Here is a 25816-nt window from a genome sequence, read left to right as displayed (position 1 = left end):
TGCTGGGGAAAATGTTAAAGCATTAAGTTTATGCTTGCACTTCGGATGGAAGCTTCAAGACAATGTCACTATCACCCTAAGAGCGAGAAAAAAATGGAAAACTTCTTGAGCCCATGAGACAGCTGAGGTTGCAAGGAAAAATAAATTCAGAGGAAATATAAATTGTTTCAGTTCTAAACTGCATGGAAGGAAGAGGCAGGCATCCTAAAAGCAGGTAAGATGAAAACAACTAAGATTGTAATTAATTCGTAAAGGCCCTGAATGACAGTTTAGAAATTCTGGTAGTCTCAGACACAAAGGAAGTCACTTCCTAGTTTCTAGGCCTAGAACTATGTAAGAAACACGTATTTAACAATTTGACTAAAATGAAAAATAAAGTTGGTACTTAAATAGTAGACTCTTGGGAGAAAACTAATTTGTTTTTGGATGAGCCTTAAAATGTTAAGATCATCTTGATCAGTTTCAGCTGCTTAAAGGAGCTATGAATACTATTTTAAAGTTTAAATAAATTTTAGCTATTCATACTCATAAATATGAGAACTATAAAATCTGAAGAATTATTTAAATTATATAGCAAAAATTGAAACATGAAAATAAAATTAAAAAAACAACACAAAGGCCATGAAAATACTTCTACCAAGTATTACCTACATAAATAACTCATACAAATGTATAAAGAAACCATAAGACATTTATTTATAAAAATGAACAAGGTACACGAAAAGCCACATAAAAGCAAATTAGAGCAATTTTAAACTCTCTCTTAGACTTACTAAATTAGCAGCAACACATCAAACCCCCACCTAAAAAGCTGTAAACTTTTAGTGAACTGATAATATTGAAATGGCGACACTTAAATGTTACATCTCTTTGGGAAAGCAATACGGCAAACAATTTAAGAATGGTAAAATTGTTCATATTATCCCACTTACTAATCCCACTCCCAGGAATTTATCCTAATAAAATAAAAAATAACTTAAGTGTTCAGTAATAGAAAATAGTTTAAATAAACTGAATATGAAGTCATATGATTAAAATAATAATGATCAAAACTAATTACATATCCAATAAAATGAAGTAAAAAAAACCCCAGCCAATTAAAAAGAAATAGGTACTTTAAGATTGTAATTATGCAAACAAAAGGGAAAATATTAATACAAAATTAAAGCTCTGAAGTCAGTGCACAGGGATGGTGAGGATTATGGGGAATTTTCCCATTTGGCACAATTTTCATCAATGTTTTCAATATAAAAGAAAAAGATCGTTACTATTTAAAAGTCACTTGCCTATTCAGATAATCTCTACTCTTCTCCATTAGTAAATCATACATGTCAATTTTTGAGATGTAGAACAGAAATGCCCCTGTATATGTTCCTCAACAGGGACCTTATTCCTCAATTGGGACCTTCACTGCAGTGTGTGAACACATTCCAACAGACGAGCAGCCATTGCCACTTTTGGTTAACAATCTGCAAGGCACTAGATAGGAATAAGTAAAACTGTAAACTTTGAATTTATAACTCTGTGTGTTTGGCATTTTAGGTTAATACCTTGAGATATCAAACTCTTTTCCTTATAATGCTCTGTGTCATACTAGGAATTACTTTTAGTATTTTCACTTAAAATATGTGGCTAATGTGATGAAAATACTCTCCTGAAGCATATACATTTTTATATTGAGTTTCTAATAGGTTAGCCATAAAGAAAATCATGTTAGTTTTCATACTGAAAATTTTCAAGTTAAAGGTTGCAAGTAGGCAACTACCTTAAAAGAAATGCAATCCATAAAAATCAAGACACTCTTATGTTACGAAAATTTTTAATGATTCCTCTTTTTGAAACTATACTTCTTGAATAAATGAAGCAGGACTTAAACATTTCTAATTTCTACAGACTGGCTGCATAATATATTGTTCTTCCATAACAAAAATAAGAAACTCTCATTACATAGAAAATTTGCTATTTTGTAATGTGACTTCGCTTTCAAAATTATGTTAACAAGGGGGAGAAAATTTTCAGTAGGCTACTTGTCTTTTTTTAAAAATATTTTTTTATTGATTTCAGAGAGGAAGGGAGAGAGAGATAGAAACATCAATGATGACAGAGAATCATTGATTGGCTGCCTCCTGCACGCCCCACACAGGGGACTGAGCCTGCAACCTGGGCTCGTATCCTGGTGGGGAATTGAACCACGTCCTTCTGGTTCATAGATTGATGCTCAACCACTGAGCAACACTGGCCAGACATCAATAAGCTATTAGAATGTTTGAGAATAACTTTTTAAATATTTAGAACAAAAGAGATAGCTGGAAATGCACGGTGACTATCTCTAAGGCTATAAAAATCATTTGAAAGCAAATTAAAAAAACAATACCCTTCAAAGGTGTGAATAACTACTAAAGAATAAAAACAGTTTTAATTTAAGATACATTCTTTAGCTTACTTTTTAAAAACTGCTATTTACTAACATAGTACAGGGTGGTCAACTGTTAAAAAGATCAGAAAAAGATCTCATAGTTCCCAAAATATAAGCCACTGGGCTATCCTGTGTACTAATGGTAGAGGCCAATTTAAACATTTAGTCCTATACTGACATCCCTTAAGTGGTAGCAGCAATAATTTGGTATAATTATAAACATTTATTTTAAAAGTTTATTAATGTTCAAGACCTAAACAAACATGGCTATTACCAAATAATGCATCCTTATCAAAGAAATGTTCTTAACAATGGCAAACTCTCCAAAACATAAAAATAGTTAAATAACAGCCTTTTCTAACATTGTGTAAGAATTTCAATACAACAGAGTCACCAGAGAGCCAAAATAAAGTCAAAGTGACATTAATTTACATTAACTTTTGTGATGACAAAGAAACATGTAGCTCTTATGTCATTTTTCTTTGATTAGAAAATGTGTTCAGCTTTTTCACAGGAAAAGACTTTGAAGCAAGATCAAAATCAGAAAGCTGATTTTCCTGAATCCAATCTAACCACATAATAATATTCCAGAACATTCCATGGTACGACAAAGAGCTGAACAACTGCAAGGCTCCTTATCCTGGATAGCAGAAAACACTGTACCCTCTCGAAACTGTAAATGATGGACATTTTTCTTTCATGCCAAAAAAAAAAGAAAAAAAAGGGAAAAACTGTCCTTTGGCCGTAGCTTGTCATTGTGTACACGGGATTCAAATGCCAACCAAGAAATCAGGACCCATGCCAATCTTAACATGTCTTAATTTCACCGTCTTCTCCCTTTGTCTCATTCAGAGTTATATATTCACAGCTCAAACCGTGCTCCTGAGAGTCCTCGGGCTTTGGTTTCTTAAGCGCCAGCTCTGCTGGGAGGAGAGATGAGCAATGCTCCAGAGACTGCGCAATGTCATCAATGGTCCATTTGTCTTCGGGAAGGGCGTGCTCGTCCAGCGTGAAAGGCCCCTGCTTGGTCCGGGTCAGTTCCAGCACGTTGGCACAGGAAGAGAGCTCTGCAGCAACAGAAGGTGGAAGGAAACCCACAGGACAAGTCATTCACCTATCGCAGGCTCTGCTTTCAAATGAGAGACCTTGACGCAAACCTCTCAAAACCACACCAAAGGTAAAGCTGCAATAATCCAACACAAGAACCAAGAACCCTGGGATTAAGAAATGATTAGATAGCAAAATAGTATTTAATAACTCACCTTATAAACGGCTTTAAAGTCCACAAGGAGCTTACACACCCTTTTCTCATTTGACCCACGAGGCAACCCCATGAGGTAACTATTACTCTCGCTTGGCAGATGAAGTAATATGACCTGTCCAGTGTCACAACTGCCAGCAAACACTGGAGCCAGGACTGCCACTTCCTGGCTCTTTGGAAGACTGTCGCTTCCAGTTTTTAAAACACTTGACTTGTACCAATGAAAATAACTTGTGGAAGGATACATCTTTTTTTTCTCTCCTCCCTGCTTTGGGTTCAAATATTTTGTGCTTGAAAAAAATGTTGGTCCTCCCATTCATTGTTCCCATCGTCATGTTCTGTCCCCCCCCCCCCCCCCGCCCTTCTCTCATTACAAATGTTTCGCTGCAGCTGCCGATGCTGATAATCGTGTGCCATAAACCTCGAATGCTTCCGAAACTGGAGGCAGCGAGAGCGCAGATCATAAGGCCAGTACTCAAAGATATGACAAACAGGAAATTCCCTCTTCTCATCAAAAAAGGGGTATTACTCTCTAGACGATAATTCATAATACATTTATGCTTACCTTTGCCAATGTCACTGACCAAGCTTCTGATATAAAAACCTCCTCCACACTCAACATCTGGAATGTTAACAATGACATGGTAAATTGCTAACCTCCTATGAAATCCACTTTACATAGAAAAGATGCCTCTAAACAAATGTAAAAATGCACTATGCAAACAATCGGGTGATAAAATATTTATGTGCTAAAACATAAATTATTCATCCAGCAGCGTATGTGTTTGTGAGATTGAAAAGTCAGAGCGTGGAAAAAGCAAACAGCAGAAACTCATGAACACATTTTAAATTAACTGGCAAGTCATACCACCTTAATGCTTCAGCCTTGTTCATTTAATAGGTTTTAAGTAAAAATCTCATCTTTGCGATCATGAGCTGAAGATTTAAAAAAATATTTTCAGATTTCTACCCCTTGTTCATTTAATAGGTTTGAAATGGTTAGACATCTCAGCTTTGCTATCATCAGCTGTAGATTTTTTAAATAGTTTCAGATTTGTACTCTCAACAATTACAACAAATAAACAAAATCCTTTTTTGGGATTACGTTTGGGGTAATATACTACATGGGAGCTCAGCATTCTTAAGTGTTTTCTTGGAAATATTCCTAAAGAAATCATAAAATAACTAAAATTACACAATGTTCTAAAACTAAATGCATATTTAAACATCTTCTTAACACGGCATAACACAAGTTTATTGGTTAAGAGTAGGGCTCTGGATTATCTTTATTTATCCACAAGAAATGCTGTATTCCAGCTGCTTCTAGTAATATCATACAAATAAAGCCATTTAAGGGAAATAATCAGAACTCACTACCTAGAGAGTTTAATTCTTTATTTTTTCCCATTAGCTCAAGGGTGGGGACCAGAGCTGAGATAAAAAATGAGCACTAGATCAGATGTAAGTGGGTCAACATTCATGCACTATTTTTGGCTTTGGTGCAAAGACAACGCTTTTGGCCTATCACAACCTCCAGTGGACAGACTGAAGCATTTACAGCTTCAATGCCATCGGAAAAATTTGAGTTTTTCTTACTTTCATAGATAATATCTCCTGTGCCAACCCAGCTGCTGCATTTTCATGGAATGGAACAAAATATCTGTGACTGTGTTTTTCTCATTATTTGTCAAACATTTTAAAATCAGGAAACTAAAGAAAAGGAGTGACTTCTTTTTTCAATTGTACAAAAACCATACTCTGATGGATAACACGTTAAAGCAACAAAGCTCAGGAAAAAAAGTTTTGGGAAATTAAAGGAATCCTATTTGGTATGCACCATGAAATTAAGAGTAGGATCAATGCAAGGAAGCTTAAGAATCCCAAACTATAGCTATTGTATGTTCAGGGCTTTAGCGACTACTTTCTGCAACTAGGAGATCATAAAATTTCCAAACAAGCAAAACAAACTTTTTGGTTTTTAAATTTATTAGATAACTTCAAATTGATATCCTGAATCAAAATGTACCCTGTGTCCAATAATGCAGTTCTGCCTCATGCATTAGTTCCATTATCTTTAACAGTTACTTGCAGGTAACAAAGGAGGTGAAAAAAATACACCATTCCTAGATGTCTTGTTCTAAAGCTAAAAATGCTTTGTTTTAAGAGGACAAATTAGTGTGGATTTTATACTGAAGGTACTCTATCAGAGACCAGCCCAAATGGGGGAACAAGTATCCATAAGATAAATTCTAAAACATTAAATTTTGAAAATATATACTCACCTACTCTTCTCCATAGAGATCTAAGGTATGTTACTTACAACTTTATAGAAAGACTAGAGGCCTGGTGCACGAAATTCATGCACTGGGGAGGAGGGTTGTCCCTCAGCCCAGCATGCACCCTCTCCAATCTGGGACCCCTCGGGGGATGTCTGACTGCCGGTTTAGGCCCGATCCCAGGGATCAGGCCTAAATCGGCAGTCGGACATCCTTCTCACAATCCAGGACTGCTGGCTCCCAACTGCTCGCCTGCCTACCTGCCTGATTGCCCCTAACCGCTTCTGCCTGCCAGCCTGATCACCCCCTAACCACTCCCCTGCCAGCCTGATCGACGTCTAACTGCTTCCCTGCCGGCCCGGTCACCCCCAACTGCCCTCCCCTGAAGGCCTAGTTGCCCCCAACTGCCCTCCCCTGCAGGCCTGGTCACCCCCAACTGCCCTCCCCTGCTGGTGATCTTGTGGTGGCCATCTTTGACCACTTGGGGGCGGCCATCTTGTGTGAGGGTATGACGGCCAATTTGCATACTACCTCTTTATTATATAGGATAGTATAATGCAATATATAAAAAACCCCATTTAGAAATGTATTTTTTTTGTTGTTTAAATATATTTTATTGATTTTTTTACAGAGCGGAAGGGAGAGGGATAGAGAGTTAAAAGCATCGATGAGAGAGAAACATCAATCAGCTGCCCCCTGTACACCCCCTACTGGGGATGTGCTCACAACCAAGGTACATGCCCTTGACTGGAATCAAACCTGGGACCCTTCAGTCTGCAGGCCGACGCTCTATCCACTGAGCCAAACTGGTTAGGGCTAGAAAGGTATTTCTGAACCTCCAGCTGTAGGTATCCTCATTAAATGTGTTATCAAAGGGTATTAACAAATCCTAACCTTCCATAAATTTGAATTTTAAAAGTCTCCAATATCCTAGGGATCCATTAAAATCACACAAAAGTAGCCGAACACAAAATAAAGGCACACGTACATACAAATGATTTTGAATTTCTCTGTCTTACCTAGTGTGAAAAATGGTGGCTGGAATTTTTGAAGGGAGAGACTGTACACAGTAACTGGCCTGGCAGGTTTTGCTTCTACTACTTCCCCTCGCTTCATCAAAGTGGAAAGTCTCTGTCCATCTTTCTTTAATGCAGAATAGCTTACAAAGAAGAATTAAGAAAAAATGACAGAATTTAATTCCAGATTACAGCATGGAGAGGATGGCTAGCCGCCCTTTAAATTGCAAGTCCTTCTAAGAAAAATGAACTGGTTATTTCTTCTAATCTACTCCACAAGGGTGTCAGGAGTAAAGCTCGTAAATATCTTTGAGACAAACAGGACTCAGTCTGGCGCCCAATGAGCCATCTTGTCAATTCTATCCTCTAACCATCTTCCTGGGGGTGGTGGTCTGGTCATGTCCTCATTAGACCTCATCCTGGGTGAAGGGCACAAGGCCTCTGGTCACAAGGATCTCGGCTATATTCCCTTGAAACAATTTCCATTCCAATAATATTCATTTTCACATAAAAGTTATCAAAATGTTCCTGAAAAACAAATAAGCAAGTAATCTACTTAACAGATCTTAGCCATGTGAGATAAAATTTCATTAGACTACAAAATCCTTGGAACAATCACAGAGAAGAAAGTTCTAAAACAGTTCTTGTGAATACAAATATGTTTAATTTATTTCAACAATAAGATCCAAAACAATGTTCATTCGTCACCTGCTGAAATGTTTCAGTCTTTACCTTGGAGGCAAAATTATCATTTGCTATGCCAAATTTAAAACCTGTCTCACCATACATTTTAAAAAAGCAAAATTGTTTTTTAAATTAAAGTGATGTCAACCATTGAAAAATAAAGCTAAACATTTACTCAAGTTTAATAACTGAACTTACAGGGGAGGTACCTGCATTATATTCCCAGTAAATTTCTGTAAAATGCCTTCAATATCTTCTTGTGTTATTTGATCTGCCAAAAGTGAACAACAACAAAAAGAGTGACACTAAGACAACCACAGAAGTACATGTGCTATTTGCACAGCGCCAAAAGGTCTGAAAATTCATTACAATTTTTTCAGACGAAAGCATATACTATAGTGTATGTTTTATTAGCAAATTCTACCTTGTTAAAATGAATAAATTACACATTCATGAGGTAAAAGGGGAAGAAAGTCTTATACTGTCTAATATTAAAACCAAATTTCCTTTGCTTCCATTTATTTTCTCCAATAAAAATGATTTAATCATATAAACATATTTAGTTGGTTCTTACTATGGCCTTTAGAGGAACTTAGGAAATGTTGCATTAGCTACAGAAATGGCCCTGCAGTGACCAAAAACGAGGTGGTCAGAAAGCAGGAAAAAAATCCGTAAGTTATCTTCTACGTTTCTCCAGGCATCAAATATTATAAGTAACTTAATGCAGAATTGAAGATGATCAAGTATGAAACATTTAAAAATTGTACTGAATAGATTTCAAAGCAGTTCTATGGCGTGATACACATTTTATACACTCACACTGAATTCTGTTCCCCAGCAAAGCTGTATTTATCAGTCTTCTTTCCCCCCTTCATTGCTCTTGCAACTTCTGTTCTTTTTATTTTTTCTTTATTGATTAAGGTATTACATATGTGTCCTTATCCCGCCCATTGCCCCCCCACCCCCCACTCATGACCTCACCTTCCTGGTGTCTGTGTCCATTGGTTAGGCTTATATGCATGCATACAAGTCCTTTGGTTGATCTCTCCCCTTACCCCCACCTTCCCCCTGAGTGAACACTCTCAATCAGGAGTCTCACTTTTGCCTCAAAAATAAGCCAGGGCAAAAAGAAAATATACATACCAAAGACTCTTAGCATGATTACTAAGCATTTTTTAAACAACGATTTTAGAAAATCTGAATGAAGACATAAAAAAAGCTTTCAATATACCAAAGAACTTATAGGCATATATGCATAACCCATGGACACAGACAATAGTGTGGGGAAGGCCTGGGGAGGAGGGGGTCAGGATGGAGAGGGTCAATGGTGGGGAGGGGAGGACAGGACATCTGTAATACTTTCAACAATAAAGATAAATTTAAAAATAAATAACTCTAAATTTAAAAAATAAATATATCACTTAGTCATATTTTCAACTTGTTTGATATTTCCAAATAAAATGAAGCACTATTAATGTACATTTCTACAACTGAAAATTATTACTGAAACTCAGTATTTGGGATTTTCATTCTTACATATTTCACAGTCAATAACACACTAAATTATAGAAGTATTCTATAACTTAGGTCATAGATAATGGAAAGAAATTACAGTGCTTTGTTTTCACTTTATAGGAAATCTAAGTTTTTTTCCTGGAATATACTTGTTATATTTTATTTTATTTAAACAATATTAACAAAAAATAATTAATCCACTTTGAATTACTGTTCTAACACCAGAATAAAAATTAAAAAAGAGCAAGATTCAATACCAACACAGCAAGACAGTCTTAACCTCACTGTGACCTTGATCCTTCCAAGCTCAAAAGGAACCAAGGACCAGAATCTACTATAGACTCAAACAGAGACGAGCTACAGAACTGGAAAGAATTTCTCCAACACCTAGCTGCTCCAAAAAGGCAGACCTCGGAAGGCTATTCTGTTCACCCTGTTTTTCAAACAGACGTAGCTCATGATACGAATGAGGATTTTTCCATTAAAATTTTACTCTACTGCAACATTAAAGCCTAATTACTGGTGGCACCTTAGTTTTGCAAAACATCCAACTCTAGACGCCATGCTGGCAATAGCAGAAAGAAATGCCATTGTTGATAACATTGCAACAGTTCATAACTTAGCAACACATCTTTAAAAAGAAGACCAAACAGCTTTTACTGCTGGGCTGGTCTCTTCACTGACGTTCCTGCTAATGTGTCCTCCTTTGTCCTGTTTGGACGGCTCTTTTACTGGCATCCCCCACACACGATGACAAGAGGTGCTCCTTCCCATTCTACTTCTGCCGCGTGTCATTCTCTGACTTAACATCCCAGGCATTTATGGGTTGTGTTGTTTATTCTGCAATTACTCATACACGATTTTAAACTGTACACACACACACACACACACACACACACACACACAGGTATTATCTCGATAATGAAATTCTAAGCTCCTTAAAGGCAAAAACAGCTTTTCTTCTCATATAATGTACACAACTGCAACGGCACTCAAGATAGTCTTGCTGCATTTAATTTGCTGTGGAATAATAGATCTCAAGGTCTAAGGGGAATTAAAAGTGACCTAGGCCAATCATTCATCTAATGTTTGAATCACCGACAGAAAGCCTATGCAAAGTTATTTTACAATAAAAGTGAATATAATATTTTAGCATAAAAGTGAATATAATAAATATTATAAATAAAAATTATATTCACTACTAAACGAGTATGTAGTAAGTATGCTGGCTATATCTACAACAGAGCACTGTCACCGAACAGAAATCAGACCTTGGGAAGCAGCAGCAGCTGGAATCCAAATAATAATAATTGTCCCTATGACATAAAATAAAGACTCTACCTCCATAGGATTTAAGAAGGAATGGAGAATAAAACCGCCAAAGCAAGGAGAGCCAATAAGGAGCCCAGAGAAGTCCACTTGGCAGAAGAGATGGGTATGATACAAGAGCCGCAGGGTGTGAGTAATTATTCTTTGTCTAGCAAATTAATAAATCATCAATGTGACAGTATTAATTTGAAATTAATTTTTAAAGCTTCATTCGCATAAAATTAATTTATGCAAGATCACGTTACACGTTGTTACTTGCTTAAAATGTAGTGCCTCTTTCTGTGAATTTACAGGATGATGGTGCTTAATTGAACTAGGAAGTAAAAAATGACATGACAGAGTTCAAAACAATACTCGACCACGACAGAGCGCTGCCCCCATAAGCAGCTGTTAAACTGGAAGAAACTATAATAAACAGCTGCTTTGCAACATCAGAGCACAGGCAGCACGCACTGCCCTCCCTGAGAGAAGGGAAGGAAGCAAGGCCAGGCCCACCATCACTTGCTCCAGCTTGGAGGAGCTTTCTGAACGGTGGTGCGGGGAGGGAGATCCCAAACAAAGCACTGGGATCTCGCCACCAGAAACCAGACCTTGGGAAGCAGCAGCAGCTGGAGTTGGAGAGAACTACACCGATGTCTATAGGGCTCCAGCTGAGACTTGGCTAACTTCCAAGCTGCACATATATACAGCACAAGCTGCCACAAAATTAACCAAAGAACTGGTACCAAAGCTCCCACAAGGCTGAAAGATGTATGAATTCCAACCATCCGGAATGAAGAAACTCGGGTGAACACCCAAGGCACTCAATCAAGACCCTAGAAAAGCCTGTCTCAGGAGTAAGGCTAATCTAGACCTGAGAAACTGTCTACTTTACACCCACTCTAATAAGAAATCTACACAAACGTGACCAGAGTTAATAAGCGAGTTTAGCAAGGTTGAAGGATAAAAGACCATTATACAAAAATCAACTCCATTTCCATATTCTAGCAATGACGTATCAGAAATTTAAAATTTAAAAAATCCAATTATAACAGCATCAGAATAATGCTATTAAGAAGTAAAACATCGGTATGCTGAAAACTAAAAAAAAACTATGGCTCTATTTTTGCAACTTTTCTTTAAGTTTGATATTATTTCCAAATTAAAAAATCATAAAAAATATAAACAACTTTATACCAGTAAATTGGAAAATTTAGATAAAATGAATGAGGAAGAGATTGGTCTCAGTACTGGGGTAATAGGAAATATACAGCGAGGACACCCAACACCAAAGTACAGAGAAGCCAGGTGCTGGATTGCCTTTAGGCAAATTAAGGAGTGATAACATTAAACACAGGCAAAAAATCACACCCCAGAAAGCCTACATGTAACTCACAATTGGTGACATAATAACGTAGGTGAACTGACTGTACAAAACTGCTGCATTATAAATAGCATGAGAACTGGGACAGTTGCTAGGAAACCATTTCATTTATCTATCCTTTCTTAAAGTAGTAAAGAAAAAAAGGAATAGTAGAAAAATTAAGCTGGGCTCAGTGAGTTATGCTTTATTTCCAGAGAAATAGCTTCCCCTTTGTCGTATCTTTCTATGTACTCCAAAAGCAGAGAGACAGGACTAGTTTTAAAGCACTAAACATGGTGCATTTATCTCAACAGCTAAGAAGTAACTGTAAAATAAACAAACAAATAAAACAAACAATTGCAAGACACAGGTAGCATCTAACAGGAGAGCCTCTCTGCTTTGTTTCTCATTTACTAAGAAAAATGTCCTAAATCCTGGCAACAAGTGTTTTTCAGAAAGGACATTATTTGCAAGAATTCTGAACATTATAAAAACTGATTATAGAAAAAGAATTATAATAAATCTTTATTAAACTCATACCAAATGAACAATGTAATATACCATTTCTAATCATTTTTTTAAAAAATGTACTGGAAACTAAAATCACTGGCAGTATCAAGTTAGAGAATTCTGAATTCACAAAAAATTTTTCTAGATGTTAAAAAAGAGTACTTTAGATGAATTTAGAAAACCATACCGTAAGGTTTTTCTTCTGTTACTTTTCCCGTAGAATCCAGTGTGTCGGTAGCTTTCCCCAGCTCTCCAATGGCAATATACCTCTAGAGGAAGAGACACAGGGAGAAACACAGGCCACAACGGTAAAGAAAACTGTCATGCATGTCCCGAAAGTCATACAGAATTTCACTAATACGACCAGCTTGATACAAAATAAAGGCAAAAAAATAATAGACTGCAAGTGTTTTATTAGTTTCTGATATGTGGGAAGTACGTGTGTAAGTTGGAGAACAACAGCAAACTTCCCACACCAGACAACATGACAAAGAAAAACCTGATTTTATCAATAACTGTGGCTTATAAATGGCCTATTTTTTTAATTTAAGTTCTTTATTGCTTAAAGTATTACATATGTCACCCTTTTTCACCCATTGACCTCTCCCTGGCCACTAAATGGTCTATTATTGCACACAGATTTCTAAAACTAGTTTTGGTTGGGAAGGAAAATTTCCATATATACTAATGAGAATGGTATAATATACCTGTACATGGCCATCACAAGAGTCAACAATTTTACCAAAGGTCACTTCTAAGAAATGGTCATTATTCACGAGGAAAGAATTAGATCATTCTTAGTTAACTGAGGACTGTTTTACTACTCATTTTAGGGCACAATGGACTACATAGTCTTTATATGTCTCTCATTTGGTCAAATTCAAATGTTAATTGGAGCATCACATAGAATAGTGAGAAAAATGCAAGGTAGGTAATTCCCATTGAGCAAAATCTGTAGCTATGTGAGCAATTTTTTTTTTTTAAATCCTCATCCTAGGACATGCTTATTGACTTGAGAGGGGAAGGGAGGAGGAAGGGAGGGAGGATGGGAAGAAGAGGAACAGAGAGGGAGAGAGAGGGAGAGAGAGGGAGAGAGAGGGAGAGAGAGAGAGAGAGAGAGAGAGAGAGAGAGAGAGAGAGAGTGAGAAGCATCAATGTGAGAGGGAAACATCAATCGGTTGCCTCCCAGCAACCTTTCAGTGTACAGGCCGATGTTCCAACCAACTGAGCAACACCGGCCAGGGCTATGTGAGCAATTTTTAAAACAGGAAGCTCAAATATAGTTTATTAACAAGCTTATTATGTTAGTAAATGGACCAGACACAAATGAAAAAAATATTAAACTTCAAATCCTCATAAGCAAGCAGACAGTTTATATCAGCCTTGTGCCCCTCTATGAAATAATCTTCTATTATACAGTTCAGATTTATTTTTACAAATACAACACGGAAGAAATGTTCTAATGCATTTGAACTGACTTTTATATTTTTATTAATTTTGACAAAAATGAGTTTCTTGTAACTAAACCTTCAGTCTCATCAGCTGAAATGCCCCACTTCTGCTTCTCTATTTTGGAACAATCAACCTTGATGAAGCATAAAACAGGGAGAAGTACAGTAGGGTGGAGTGGGAAGAGCACGGACTCAAAGGTTCGAATCCTCACTCCACCACAATCCATAATGTATGCTAAAGTAGTCTTTCCTATTACAGCCTCATTCCCATGATCTCAAAATAGGGATAACAACAGAACCTCCTGAAAAGAAGCAGAGTTTAGAACAACAGTACCTGGCCCTGGTAAGCAATAAAAAAAAAAAATAAAAAAAATACTATTATTGTTACTATATTTTAAAAAAAAGAAAAGGTAAAATGATTCACAATAACAGTGGTTAGAGTGACTCATCTGGTTACAGTGAGTTCCCATAAGAAACAGTAAAGCAACACAATGCTTTCTGATTTTTGTCTTAATAATCTGTCTAGTTGAATAAGAAAAACACAATGCAATCAGGAAGTATATTTCATATTTGTGCTATTCTCTTATGCAGCGGTATTCAACCTGTGGGTCGCGACCCCTTTGGCGGTCGAACGACCCTTTCACAGGGGTCACCTAAGACCATCCTGCATATCAGATATTTACATGACGATTCATAACAGTAGCAACATTACAGTTATGAAGTAGCAACAAAAATAATTTTAGGGTTGGGTCACAACATGAGGAACTGTATTTAAAGGGCCAGAAGGTTGAGAACCACTGACTTAGAAAAACCCACCCAGACAGTTATGCCTTGAGCTGAAACAAAGCCTCACCACCAAGAAGTTATGGGGCAGGAGAAAAACTATCTGGGAATGTGTATACACAATCCCGCCATTCTGTGCTATGGGGTCTAAAGTACTTTTCACTGGCCTTCTACACCGAGACAGGGTTTTAGAGTTGTTTATGCTCCATGATGTATATCTGGAAAGTGTGAATTCTATGAATGAATTCATTACAGCATAATTCCACTACAATAAAACAAATGGAGGACCTGTAGAATTTTAAAGTTTCCATTGAACCGTGTGCTCTTTGGAATTCATGGTTCCTTGCGGATACTAATATCACTCTATTCTCTACTTCACTCATCCTCCAGCTCCCTGAACCCCACTAGACAACTTTAAAAACAAGTCGGCTTCTGAACTCATCAGAAGAAAGGAATATGTTTGTGTTACAGAGTGTACATAATTATTTCCATCTCAACGAGGCACTGCTTTTTCTGAAGTTTGAATTTGAAAGCCTGTGATTCAAAGTTTCACAAACAAAGGGATATTATTTAGAATGAGGAAGAACACTTAAAAAAACACTACCAAACCAAAAACATGTGGCTTTGAATGCCTTCATTAAAAAAGGAGTGCTTTTGAACATTTCCTAAGTGTAAGCCCTTCAAAACTTTCAGTATAGTGCTAATGAAATACATGCATATTAACAAGAGGGTAAAGAAAAGGTACAAACTGGACCAAGTTGATTAAGTGGTGAGGCATGCCTAGATCTTAGAGAGCCGGCTGCGCTTCACAGGAGCATTATTCAAGTCACGTTCAGGGTTGACACTGGCTGGTTACCCTAAAAATGCTACTGTATACTTGGGGTACATTACTGTCCTTGAGCACATCCAGGGTGGAAAAGTGTGTATACCCCAACAATCACACTTGTTCAGCTGTTGGAGGAGATAAAAGCTGCCTCCTGAGGAAATGCTGGCTTTGCCTACAGTTACTACCACATAGATATGGGAACAGCCTTATATCCAGTTAAAGTTGTTTAATAAAAATTTTATACATGTATGTGTATATAAGGTCATGATGTCAAATGAATTTCTTACTCACTCTGGGTCTTGGTCAAGGGGAGAAAAAAAGAGGAGACATATATAATACTCTTTGTAATACTTTAAGCAATGAAACAAAATTAAAAAAAAAAAAAGTTTTGAAAGCCCCTGAATATGAGGATCTCTAAGATTCCTTCCGAAATCTATTTTTTAAAATGCATGAACAGTTTTTAACTGCTTTTGAGAAAAATATAATCTTCAACAAAGTTAAAAATTCGAATGATTTAATATTTCAGCACATACACAATCTAAAACTCAAAGTATAAAAATACAAACAGCTAATGAGACAATAATCCTACTTTTGAAATGCGACGCACCCAAGAACTAGGTTCCTGTGAGGAGAGGCACCTGGGATTTTCCATTTAAATTACTGAGGATTAGTGACTTCGCTGTATGACATTCAGCTTTCCTACTTTAATACCAAAATGGTTTGTGACAAATAAAGCTTAACCAGAGCCAACAATGTATTTACATTTCCAGTCATCATATTTCTGGAAATATGCCTGGAATCTACATGGAAAACCTTTCCATAACATATAATGTGTTTTGCATACTTGTGGTTGAGGGTAGATAATAAATATTCCAATGAACTCAAAATATTTTATCTGGGGAAAACCCAAACAAATTCCTTAATGTAAATATATCTTTTTTTGTTATTATAAAAGTCACTTGTTTATTGTAAAGATTTTGGAAAATACCAAATCATATAAAAAAAATAAAAATCATCCATTATTCTATATCAAAATTACTACTGCTTATACTTTAGAGTTAATATTAATAAACAAATATTAAGCGACTGGCAAAAAACACACACACACATTTATCAGAAACAGATTCTAAGCTCTGTGTGTCACTACTTAAGCATAGTGTACATATTTACTGTAAAACAGTTGAACTCCTGCATTCTAAAACAATGTTTATATTCTGTGTCTTTTCCACACCTACATTCTCAAGATTGCAGAGCGAGCAACACTGAATTCTTCCGTTTATCTAAGGCGTTAAGATCCATTTCAACGGAAAGAGACAGGTTTTATGACAGTTGGTAACTAAAATGTAATGTCAAAGGCATTACACTCTCCAGGGCTTTTTATTTTAAGAAAAGCTAACTTCGACCATTGCCACTCAAAGTGTGGTCCAAGATCCAATGTCCATGACAAGATTAATTTCAGAAAATGAAGGCGTTTAGAAATTTATTCAGCAAGGTGACAATGCTGTAACATTTTAATTACATTTTACAAAAGTCATCAATCGGTCTGCAATGAACTAAAAAACAATTTTAAACAGTCTTTTACCACCTTTAAAAAAACACACAAATTAGACAAAACAATTTAGACAAAAATCACTTTACCAACTATTTATATCCCATTCAGAGAAAGGGTTTTAAAACAAAAACCTTAGTCCAGCAACTTGCTGAAATTCTTCTCCACCTAAGGGCCTACTAACTGTCCTCCCATAGGCATTTTCACTGGTCCCTAGCCCAGAATATTATCCCCTAGTAGCTAATCGAATACAGAGGTTATTATCTCTTAGAACTGGAAGAGGCCCTAGAGAGGATCAAATCATTTTTCCGAGGAAAACCTGAGAGGCCCAGAAAGGTTAACCACTTTGACATCTCGTTTCACTCTCCTTCACCCCGCTGTTTCCTCCTGAGGGTTCCTCACTGAAGGCCTGACGCAGCCCACAGGTTTCAGGCCTCCCCCAATAGTGCACAGTCCCTCCTCTCCCTCCTTTCAAGAGACTCAAAAAAGTCAAGGCTACTCTAACAGGTGAAATGATGTAACTTAGCATCTTAAAGAAGCCACATTCTTCTCTTCAGCAAACGTTTGCAACCACTGAACAAAGCATGTGTTTGTTGAAAAGTGCACCTTTTACAAAATGGTACTGTTTCTATAAAAATTCCAAAGTTTATTAAATCTGCCAATGGAATTTATGATCTATAAGTTCCCTTGCATCTAAGAAATATAATTATATAAAAAAATAGATATGATTTTTTAAAAATATGGGCTGGGCACAGCAGAGTTTTTGCTCTTATGAATCAAATTTGTTTTTCAATCTTGGATTTCCAATTTGTAGTCTCGATATTTTTAATTCTCTGGTATGACTGTAGACACTGTGATGAATACTCAGGATCGCCACTCGCTCATGCAATTTGTATAGTTTATTTTTTACTCGATAAAATCCAACACATGGTCATTGAGGAAAATATTCAAGGTAGAAAGAAAAACAAAACTATTTTAGTATTCTTACCTTGGACCCTGACAACATACTGGTCAACATTTTTGTTCCCCTTCCAATTCCAATCACTACAAATCAAAGAAAGAAATATTAGGACACTCTATTATGAAAAGTAGGTTTTTAAAATACCTACATATCCTGGTCATAACTTCCTGGCATATTTAACATAAAGTCGGGAAGAGCATATATTTAGCATAAATTGAGGACTTCCAATACTCCAACCCAGGGGTCCTCAAACTACGGCCCGCAGGCCACATGCAAATACAAATATTGTATTTGTTCCCGTTTTGTTTTTTTACTTCAAAATAAGATATGTGCAGTGTGCATAGGAATTTGTTCATAGTTTTTTTTTAAACTATAGTCCGGCCCTCCAACAGTCTGAGGGACAGTGAACTGGCCCCCTGTTTAAAAAGTTTGAGGACCCCTGCTCCAACCCATTGAACTTGTCATGCAGCTAAGAAATTCTGAAGAGGGAATGTTGGGGGGGGGTGGGGGAGTGTTGGGAAAGAGAGAGAGAGAGAGAGACAGAGAGAGAGGTTTTTTTCTTTCTCAAAGTGTAAAATATGGTAGGAACCTCAACCAGGTCATTTACATAATAACAAGTCTTAGAAAAATCTTAAAGGATTCACTGGAATTTTATACGGGCATCAATGAAAAATACATGGTACAATTAGCCATGGTACGATAGTCTTTTGACAGAGTTCATTATTAAACAAAGCAAAAGCTATCATCATAGCTAATGAACCATTTAAAGATGATTACTGCCCAGCTTTATACAATCAGGAAAACAGAATCATTAACAAATCAACCCAACGCAAAGAAGAACACGTGGTAAATGAGTCTGGAGAAGGTATGCTCACATAGACCATAAAGTACGACAATGGCCCACCTGACTCTTCACTGGCAAACATTATTTATCCACATGATAACACATTTCACTAGTCGAGCATCACAGGATATAATCATTTCTTCACTGAACAGTGAGTAAATGTTCATAAAAATTGAAATATTTCTCATCAATGGATACAATTTTGTAAAAGAACACAATATAACCACCACAATTCAGAATAACAAGAAGTAACAAGGAGAAATTATCGGCAAGCTGAGTTATCATGAATATTTATAGCATACCACTCGTTGAGTTTACCATTTATCAAATTCCACTTTAAATGTTTTCCATTCATTAGCTCATTTAATCCTTATAACAACCCTAAAAGGTAATCAACTGTCCCTGTTTTATAGATAAGGAAGTTGAAATATAGACTAAGAACTTTGCCCGGCATCTCACAACTAGTATGAGATGGAGTTAAAATTCAAACCAGGCTGGCTAAGAGCAGAGCTGTTCCTTTTCATCCTCCCTCCCACCTTCCTCATCCAGGCTTTCTTCCCACTGCCTGCCACCAGCCTAAATCTGCCTAAACCAGTCGTCGGCAAACTCATTAGTCAACAGAGCCAAATATCAACAGTACAACGATTGAAATTTCTTTTGAGAGCCAAATTTTTTAAACTTAAACTATATAGGTAGGTACATTGTTATTAACTTAATTAGGGTACTCCTAAACTGGCCTTTGCTAAAAACATCCTCAATCTGAGGGATCGACCTCAGCGAACATACCCCCACTTCTTCTAATGCCACTTCTTCAAAATAGACTCACCCAGGCCGAAAACCAACTTCTGCACATGGGCCACGAAGTTTCAATCGCACTGTACGTGTGCGCCCGCACATGGTATTTTGTGGAAGAGCCACACTCAAGGGGCCAAAGAGCCACATGTGGCTCATGAGCCGCGGTTTGCCAACCAATGGCCTAAACCACTGCAAACCTGACTCCTACATCTTACCCACTCCTCTACCTATTCCTGCCATTTCTGAAAACCTATACTGTACACTACAAAGCCTCCCCCTACCCCAACAATCCTCAATAGGGTCCCAAAGCCTACAGTACCAACTCCTAAGCCAAGTATTCAAAGTCCACTTGGGAACCCAGCTCAGATCCCAACTCCTTCATAAAGTCTATCTCAACCCCCTTTAAGCATCCATGATAAGAGTAATATTAGTTTCAGGACTAAGATAACAACTGTCTGCCTCCGATATGCTCTGAGGAACATAGCACTCTTCAGATGGTAGCTGCTCCTGCTGAGGCAAAAACTTTGTATAATAATAACAAAGACTCAATGCAATTTGTTCCAGTCAAGACTCTCCAAACAGTATTTCTTAAGCAGCTACTATGCGCACGGTCCCAAGAAGAAGACTTCAAATGGAATAGCACATTTTCGGACTTTGAAAAAGCTTATAATCTTATTGGGAAAATAAAACGCAGACAAGGGAATTCACAAGTGCCCCCCGAAAAAAGTTGCCTGAATTAATGAGTGAATGACACTAAATAACAATATCACAGAATATGATTAAACTAGAGGCCCGTTGCATGAAGAGATTCGTGCAATAGGCCTTCCCTTCCCCTGGCTGCCGGCACCAGTTTTCCTCTGGCACCCGGGACCCAGGCCTTTGCTCCGGAAAGAGCCTTCAGTCTTCGCGGCTCCCAATGGAGCCTTCAGTCTTTGCTCTGTGCTTTGCCCCTACATATGCAAATTAACCACCATCTTTGTTGGATTAATTTGCATACTCTCCTGATTGGCTGGTGGAGGGACGGTTAATTTACACGTTTGTCTATTATTAGGTAAGATGTCAAAATGAACAGAGAGAGAACCACTGCTGTAGGAGGTAAAGGAAGTTGCACTGTAAATGGCTGACAGGGCCAGAGAACACTTCATTCAAGCATTTCAAACAGGGAGGTACAGGATTTGAACACAGAGAAGAGAGGAGCATATTCTAAAAATGCAAGGACGGGCACAGTGGGTTTATCAGTCAGAGTGCAGGGGGTCTTGGGAGCAGGCTGCATGTTAGGCTTTGGCCTGGCTAAAAGGCCGAACTGATTTCTCCGCTAGGTCAGTCATCCAGAATAAAGACATGTGAAACGAGAAGGCATCTTAGAGGTACCCAGCTTAACCCTCTCATTTTGTACCCAAGTAAACCAAGGTCCGTAGAAGTCCGGTGACTGGTGAAAGTAGAATTTTAGGAAGATTAATCCAGAAGTGGTATGTAGAAAAATTACCTGGAGTTGAAACCTCAGCCAACCATGCAGCTTTCATTCAAGGGACAGTTTACTGGACAAAAATTGTACTCAACTTTCCCCCATTCAATCGATCAAAAAAATCATATTCCGATTTCTGTGGTGTCTGTTGTGTAGGTACAGAAATAAAAAGACCTGTTCTCAGCCCAGGGAGTCAACAGAAACAAAGACCAGAATGAAGTTTTACGTCAGCAGCACAGAGAAGCAAGTGGGCAGGCTGCCCATGTGGGAGACAGCATTTCAGCTGAATCTGGGAAGGCCAGTCGATCTGAAATATGCCAAAAGGGACTGAAAATGGCATGGCTTTGTCTTATCTCTATCTTATCTGTTCTCGGTCAATATGTATTTCTTACTAAGTGACAGTTATATTAAACTTCCATTCACATCTCTTACCCAGAACTCCTCTGGCTGCACTGTCGAGAGTCCCTCCGTGCCCGATTTTCAAGGTCTGCCTTTTCCTCTTGGTTAATTCTGCAGAAGGCATTCCAGCTTCTAGGAGAGTAAATGGGAAGAAAGACCAAAGCAGATGAAGCCGCGTCTTCACAAACATGGGAGGGTGAGGGTAGAAGGAGTATTTAAAACAAATAAAAAGTGTTTTATAAACTTAACATATTTAGATTATGACAACATTACTAGCAAAAAATCAGGTTTAAAAATGTATAGGTACTCCCTAAATTACAGAAATTATGGTATTCCCAAGTTAGTGATCTAGAAACTGGGATTCATTTTCTCATCAGGAAAAAATTAATATTTTTTTGAAAGTGGGTAGTCCTGGCAGGTGTAGTTCAGTTGGTTGGGCGTTGTGCCATGTACCAAAAGGAGGCCAGTTCCCCAGGGTTCAATCCCAGGTGGGGGGCATACAGGAGGCAGCCGACCAATGTTTCTCTCTCTCTCTCCTTCTTCCTTCCTCTCTCTCTCTAAAAAAAAAAAAAAAAAAAAAAAAATCAATAAAAATATATATAAAAAAAAGAAGATTCCAAAAGAAAAATAAATAAAAAGAGCAACAACAACAAAAAAGAGGATGCCCACCTGGTCTATCTCATATTCTCTTGTAAAGATAAATTGAAATAATGTTATCTGAAAGTGCTTTGGAAATGGCAAAGCACTCTACCTGTAGGTAGTTATTATCATGGCATATAAGAATATATTGAAAGAATACTGGCTCCTGGACTTCAAGTAAGAAAGGAGAGGAGCAGGAACAGCTGTATTGATCCACACCACCTAAGCCAGCCAAACCTTCCTTATCACCATTGACACCAAGAAGATAGAAGACATGGCAAAAGAAAATAAAAAGGTAGGGGGGTAGGAGGGGGGAGGAAAAGGGCCAAAACAAAGCAATAGTGGAGAAGCCAAAAAAAACTGTGCTCGGTTGCTCAGCCTTACCACATAATTATCACCCTATTGAGACAGAACCGTGGCTTCTGGGACACAGTCTTAGTGCTACTCCCTGAGTACGACACCACCACGCTTGGAAGGGCATGGCTGTCTGCTTTCATATAAACCTGTAAGGCCTGACCTAGGCTTCCGACTCTTCTCCTTTCACTTACAACCTGTTAGGGATCGCTCATCCATGAGTTTATAGAAGCCTTTTGGGGAACTCTTTCTCTTTTCAGCTTGACATTCCTTGGAGTAGAAAGGCCTATAAATTTACTGTCTTCCTTTTGTGTCCAAATTCACCTTTCAAGTTTGAAGACATACCACTCTACTATACTGGGGTTTGGTTCACCCCACTGGTACCCTTCATGGATGAATATTTAGTACGGTCTTTTCTAGCCTAAAATTGTGATGTTCAGGCCTTGAAGGAGTCAAACAGACAAAGAAGAGCAGGGATTTTAGGGTGACATGAATCAATGTAAGGAAAGGCAAGGAATGCTAATACACAGAGGTCATGATCACTGATTGGGGTTGTCAAACCGGCTGGCATTAGATTATGGTGCCCTGAAATCTGTCTCTTTAAGAACCGTCCCAGGTAATTACAACAGCCAGTCAGAAGTGCTTTTGGGAAGCTTTGGTCTATATCTAGCTAATATAAATACAGAAGAGGCCAATCACAAGCAATACAGAAATGGAGAGTAGCAATGACAATGTCTATATCTGAGTGAGTAGCTTCCGGCAGAAGCCACTGACACATCCAGCAATGCCCTGACACATCAGTTTTAACCATGTTTCAAGAAGAAACTTCAGTTCTCGGAGGCAGATTAACCAGAAAGCCAGGATATGACTTTGATCCTATCAGAATTCTGTCAAAGAAAAAGAATGGTATTCATTACCTTGAGGGTCAAAAAAAGCCTTCAAGTTTAGCTAACAAGTCGGGCCAAATGAATGCAGCAATTCTGCTGAAAGGAAACAACTCCACAAAGCTTGCCCTTGATGCAATTCCTTCTTTCAACATCTCCTTTGTCACCCATCCCTACAGGTAACAAAAGTATAAGGACAGTTTAACAAAAGAAGGAGTCGATATAAAACTGGAATTAAACATCTGCAAGAGGGTACCTATTGCCAATAAACATTTAAATCTGTAAGTGTATGTTTCAATGAACAATTCTTAGCAGGATAATTTGTTTTTGCATTTAAACAAAAGCGTGAAGTCTGCCAGGGGATACGAAACGACGTAAGACAGTTAGTTCCTGCACTGGTTGAATGAAAAGACAAGCCAGGACCAAAGTCTGGAGGGCCTCACATATCTAGCGAAATCGTTTTACCACCAAAGGCTGCAGAAGTTACGAGGCTACCAGCTCAGTTAAGGGATGACAGTAACTTTCATCTTCACAGCCCTACAGGCTAACACAGATCGGGTTTATTGAAGGTGTCCAATAAACAGCTAAGGTTCCTTGATGCCACTGTTTGAAATGAACTACTAGGCAGATGAACTGAGAGAACCTTTAGGCTTTTCAAATGCGCATATGACAAAGCAAACAAAAAGAATGCTCCTACAGAAGTGACCAAGTTATCGTTAGTGTTCCCAAAATGTGGCCCCTAGACTACTGACACCAGAATTACCTGGAGCAATCGTTTAAAAATACAGTTTCCTAAAAATACCCCAATCCTTAGAATGACAAGCTCTGGGAGGGCAGGGATTAGGAATCTGTACTTGTACAAGGGATTCTAAGTACTTCTTCTGCCCGCTATGTGAAAACCTCTGCATTAAAACCTTGGTTAACCAAAGTAACACGTGTCTGCATTTCCAACATTATCTTCAATGCAACTTGGGAGGTATGGGGTCAGTGCTTCCTTTGGGTGGCGTTCACCGACGTGACCCGAACCGAAGGCTCCTCCAGGGTCAGGTTACAGCAAATGGGTCTGCATGGCCACGTGCCGGGGTGTATTTGTGTACGCGTGGGCTTTGTCGTGTTGTGTTTCGTTCCCTTGAGAGAGACAACTGCCAACTAGGCTACAGGCGTTCGAGTGCAAGCCCGAGATGCCCCAGATGTCTGTCCAGACCTAACGCAGCGAACCTTCTCCCTTTCCTTTCATCTCTTGAGCCTTGAACGCGCAAGACGCCAGTGCGCTCTCTGTGGCTCCCGCGCTCCGCCTGGCCCCCACCCGGGCTGCAGTACCTGCCAGCAGCTTCTCCTTCAGCCGATTCAGCAGCTCGGCTGAAGTGGGCCCTTTGGGCTTGTGCACGGCGAACACGCCGCTCAGGGACAGCAGCTTCGTGGCCAAAGCGGCCTTGGAGACCCTGGCTCCGGGTCCCATCCTGGCCGCGGCCGCGACCGCCGCGGCTGCAGCGGTTCCTGCAGTTTCAGGGACCAGGGCTGAGTCTGTTTCCAAAGACGACGACGATGACCACGCCGCCGCCTCAGCAGAGGCCATGCTTTTGTAGCCCTGGTCTGTTTTGTATCGGCAGTCGCACCCGGATGACGCAACAAGGAGCGCGCCCGACTCCGAAGCTGTGCTGCCGAGTGGGTGGGTCGCAAGGGCTTCTGGGAATTGTAGTCCATGGCCTTCCTGCGCTGGCTGAGAGGCGGCTGTGCCTTCTGAGGGCTGTGATGGAGTAAGTGGTTTTTCTCCTATAATCTCGTTTGCTTCTTAGAGAATGTTAGTGCGGTGCCGTAGGTGTCATTTTTAATCGCAAGAGCTAAGCTGTCGAACCCAAACACCAAGTCTGTGTATATTTTCGGCGGGAAATGTCTTCACATCCCACCTGCCCGTTGCCCTTAACTAAGACCCAGCACCTAAGAATAGAAAACTTAAAATCCTGACTTTTGCTGCGGCTTGTGAAAAACCGTGGCTCCCTAGGTTCACTGCTTCATTCAGTTTATTGTGCCCTTGGATTCGCGGCTTTAGAATTAAAATACACCTGAATGTGAACTCTATTCACCTGTTCCCTGCCGTATGGTTCCTCGGTGCCTCACACAGGGCAGGCACGTGAGGAATTATTTGGAAACGAATAAATGGATACAGAGTCCTCCAACCCCCGAAAGAAACGCCTCGGCCCAGCCCGTGCTAAATCACGTGGGCTATTTTGACACCCCTCAGGCACTCTCCCGCAACCCCTGCAAAGTCATTAAGTGTAATTCTTAATAATTCCAAGATTTTAAATTCTAAGTCTTCTGTGGATTGCATCCCTTTGTAACACGCTGCTTAGGCATCAAACGGCATTATTGTAGTTCGTAAAATGGAACTTTCCTTTCTGTCTGAGGCCCCTGGGAGATAGGCGCTCCCCAACCCAATTCAGGGCCATGGTTCTGGTCCCGGCGCACGGCAGAGCCGAGAACAGTTCTTCCTTTTACTTCTGCTCCAGATGCATTAAG

At 38.8% G+C, this 25816-nt stretch overlaps 1 protein-coding gene across 2 annotated transcripts; it reads right to left on the bottom strand.

The window, feature by feature from the left end:
- Positions 1–673: 673 nt before the first annotated feature.
- On the bottom strand, positions 674–24907 carry TRUB1 (TruB pseudouridine synthase family member 1). 2 transcript variants are annotated; one of them, XM_059661519.1, is made up of 8 exons: positions 24620–24907; positions 21456–21554; positions 17947–18002; positions 12537–12618; positions 7852–7924; positions 6973–7112; positions 4243–4299; positions 674–3483 (listed from the first exon to the last, which is right to left on the bottom strand). In XM_059661519.1, exons 1-8 carry the CDS (start codon positions 24873–24875, stop codon positions 3224–3226), a joined length of 1023 nt encoding a protein of 340 aa, XP_059517502.1. In that variant the 5' UTR covers positions 24876–24907; the 3' UTR covers positions 674–3223. The 2 variants fall into 2 exon arrangements, with proteins under 2 accessions (XP_059517502.1, XP_059517503.1); XM_059661520.1 differs by lacking the exon at positions 4243–4299.
- Between the last annotated feature and the right edge of the window lie 909 nt (positions 24908–25816).

The sequence above is a fragment of the Myotis daubentonii genome, chromosome 13 (genome assembly GCF_963259705.1).
Source record: "Myotis daubentonii chromosome 13, mMyoDau2.1, whole genome shotgun sequence".
Lineage (NCBI taxonomy): Eukaryota > Metazoa > Chordata > Mammalia > Chiroptera > Vespertilionidae > Myotis > Myotis daubentonii.
This window is presented reverse-complemented; position numbering and strand designations above follow the sequence as displayed.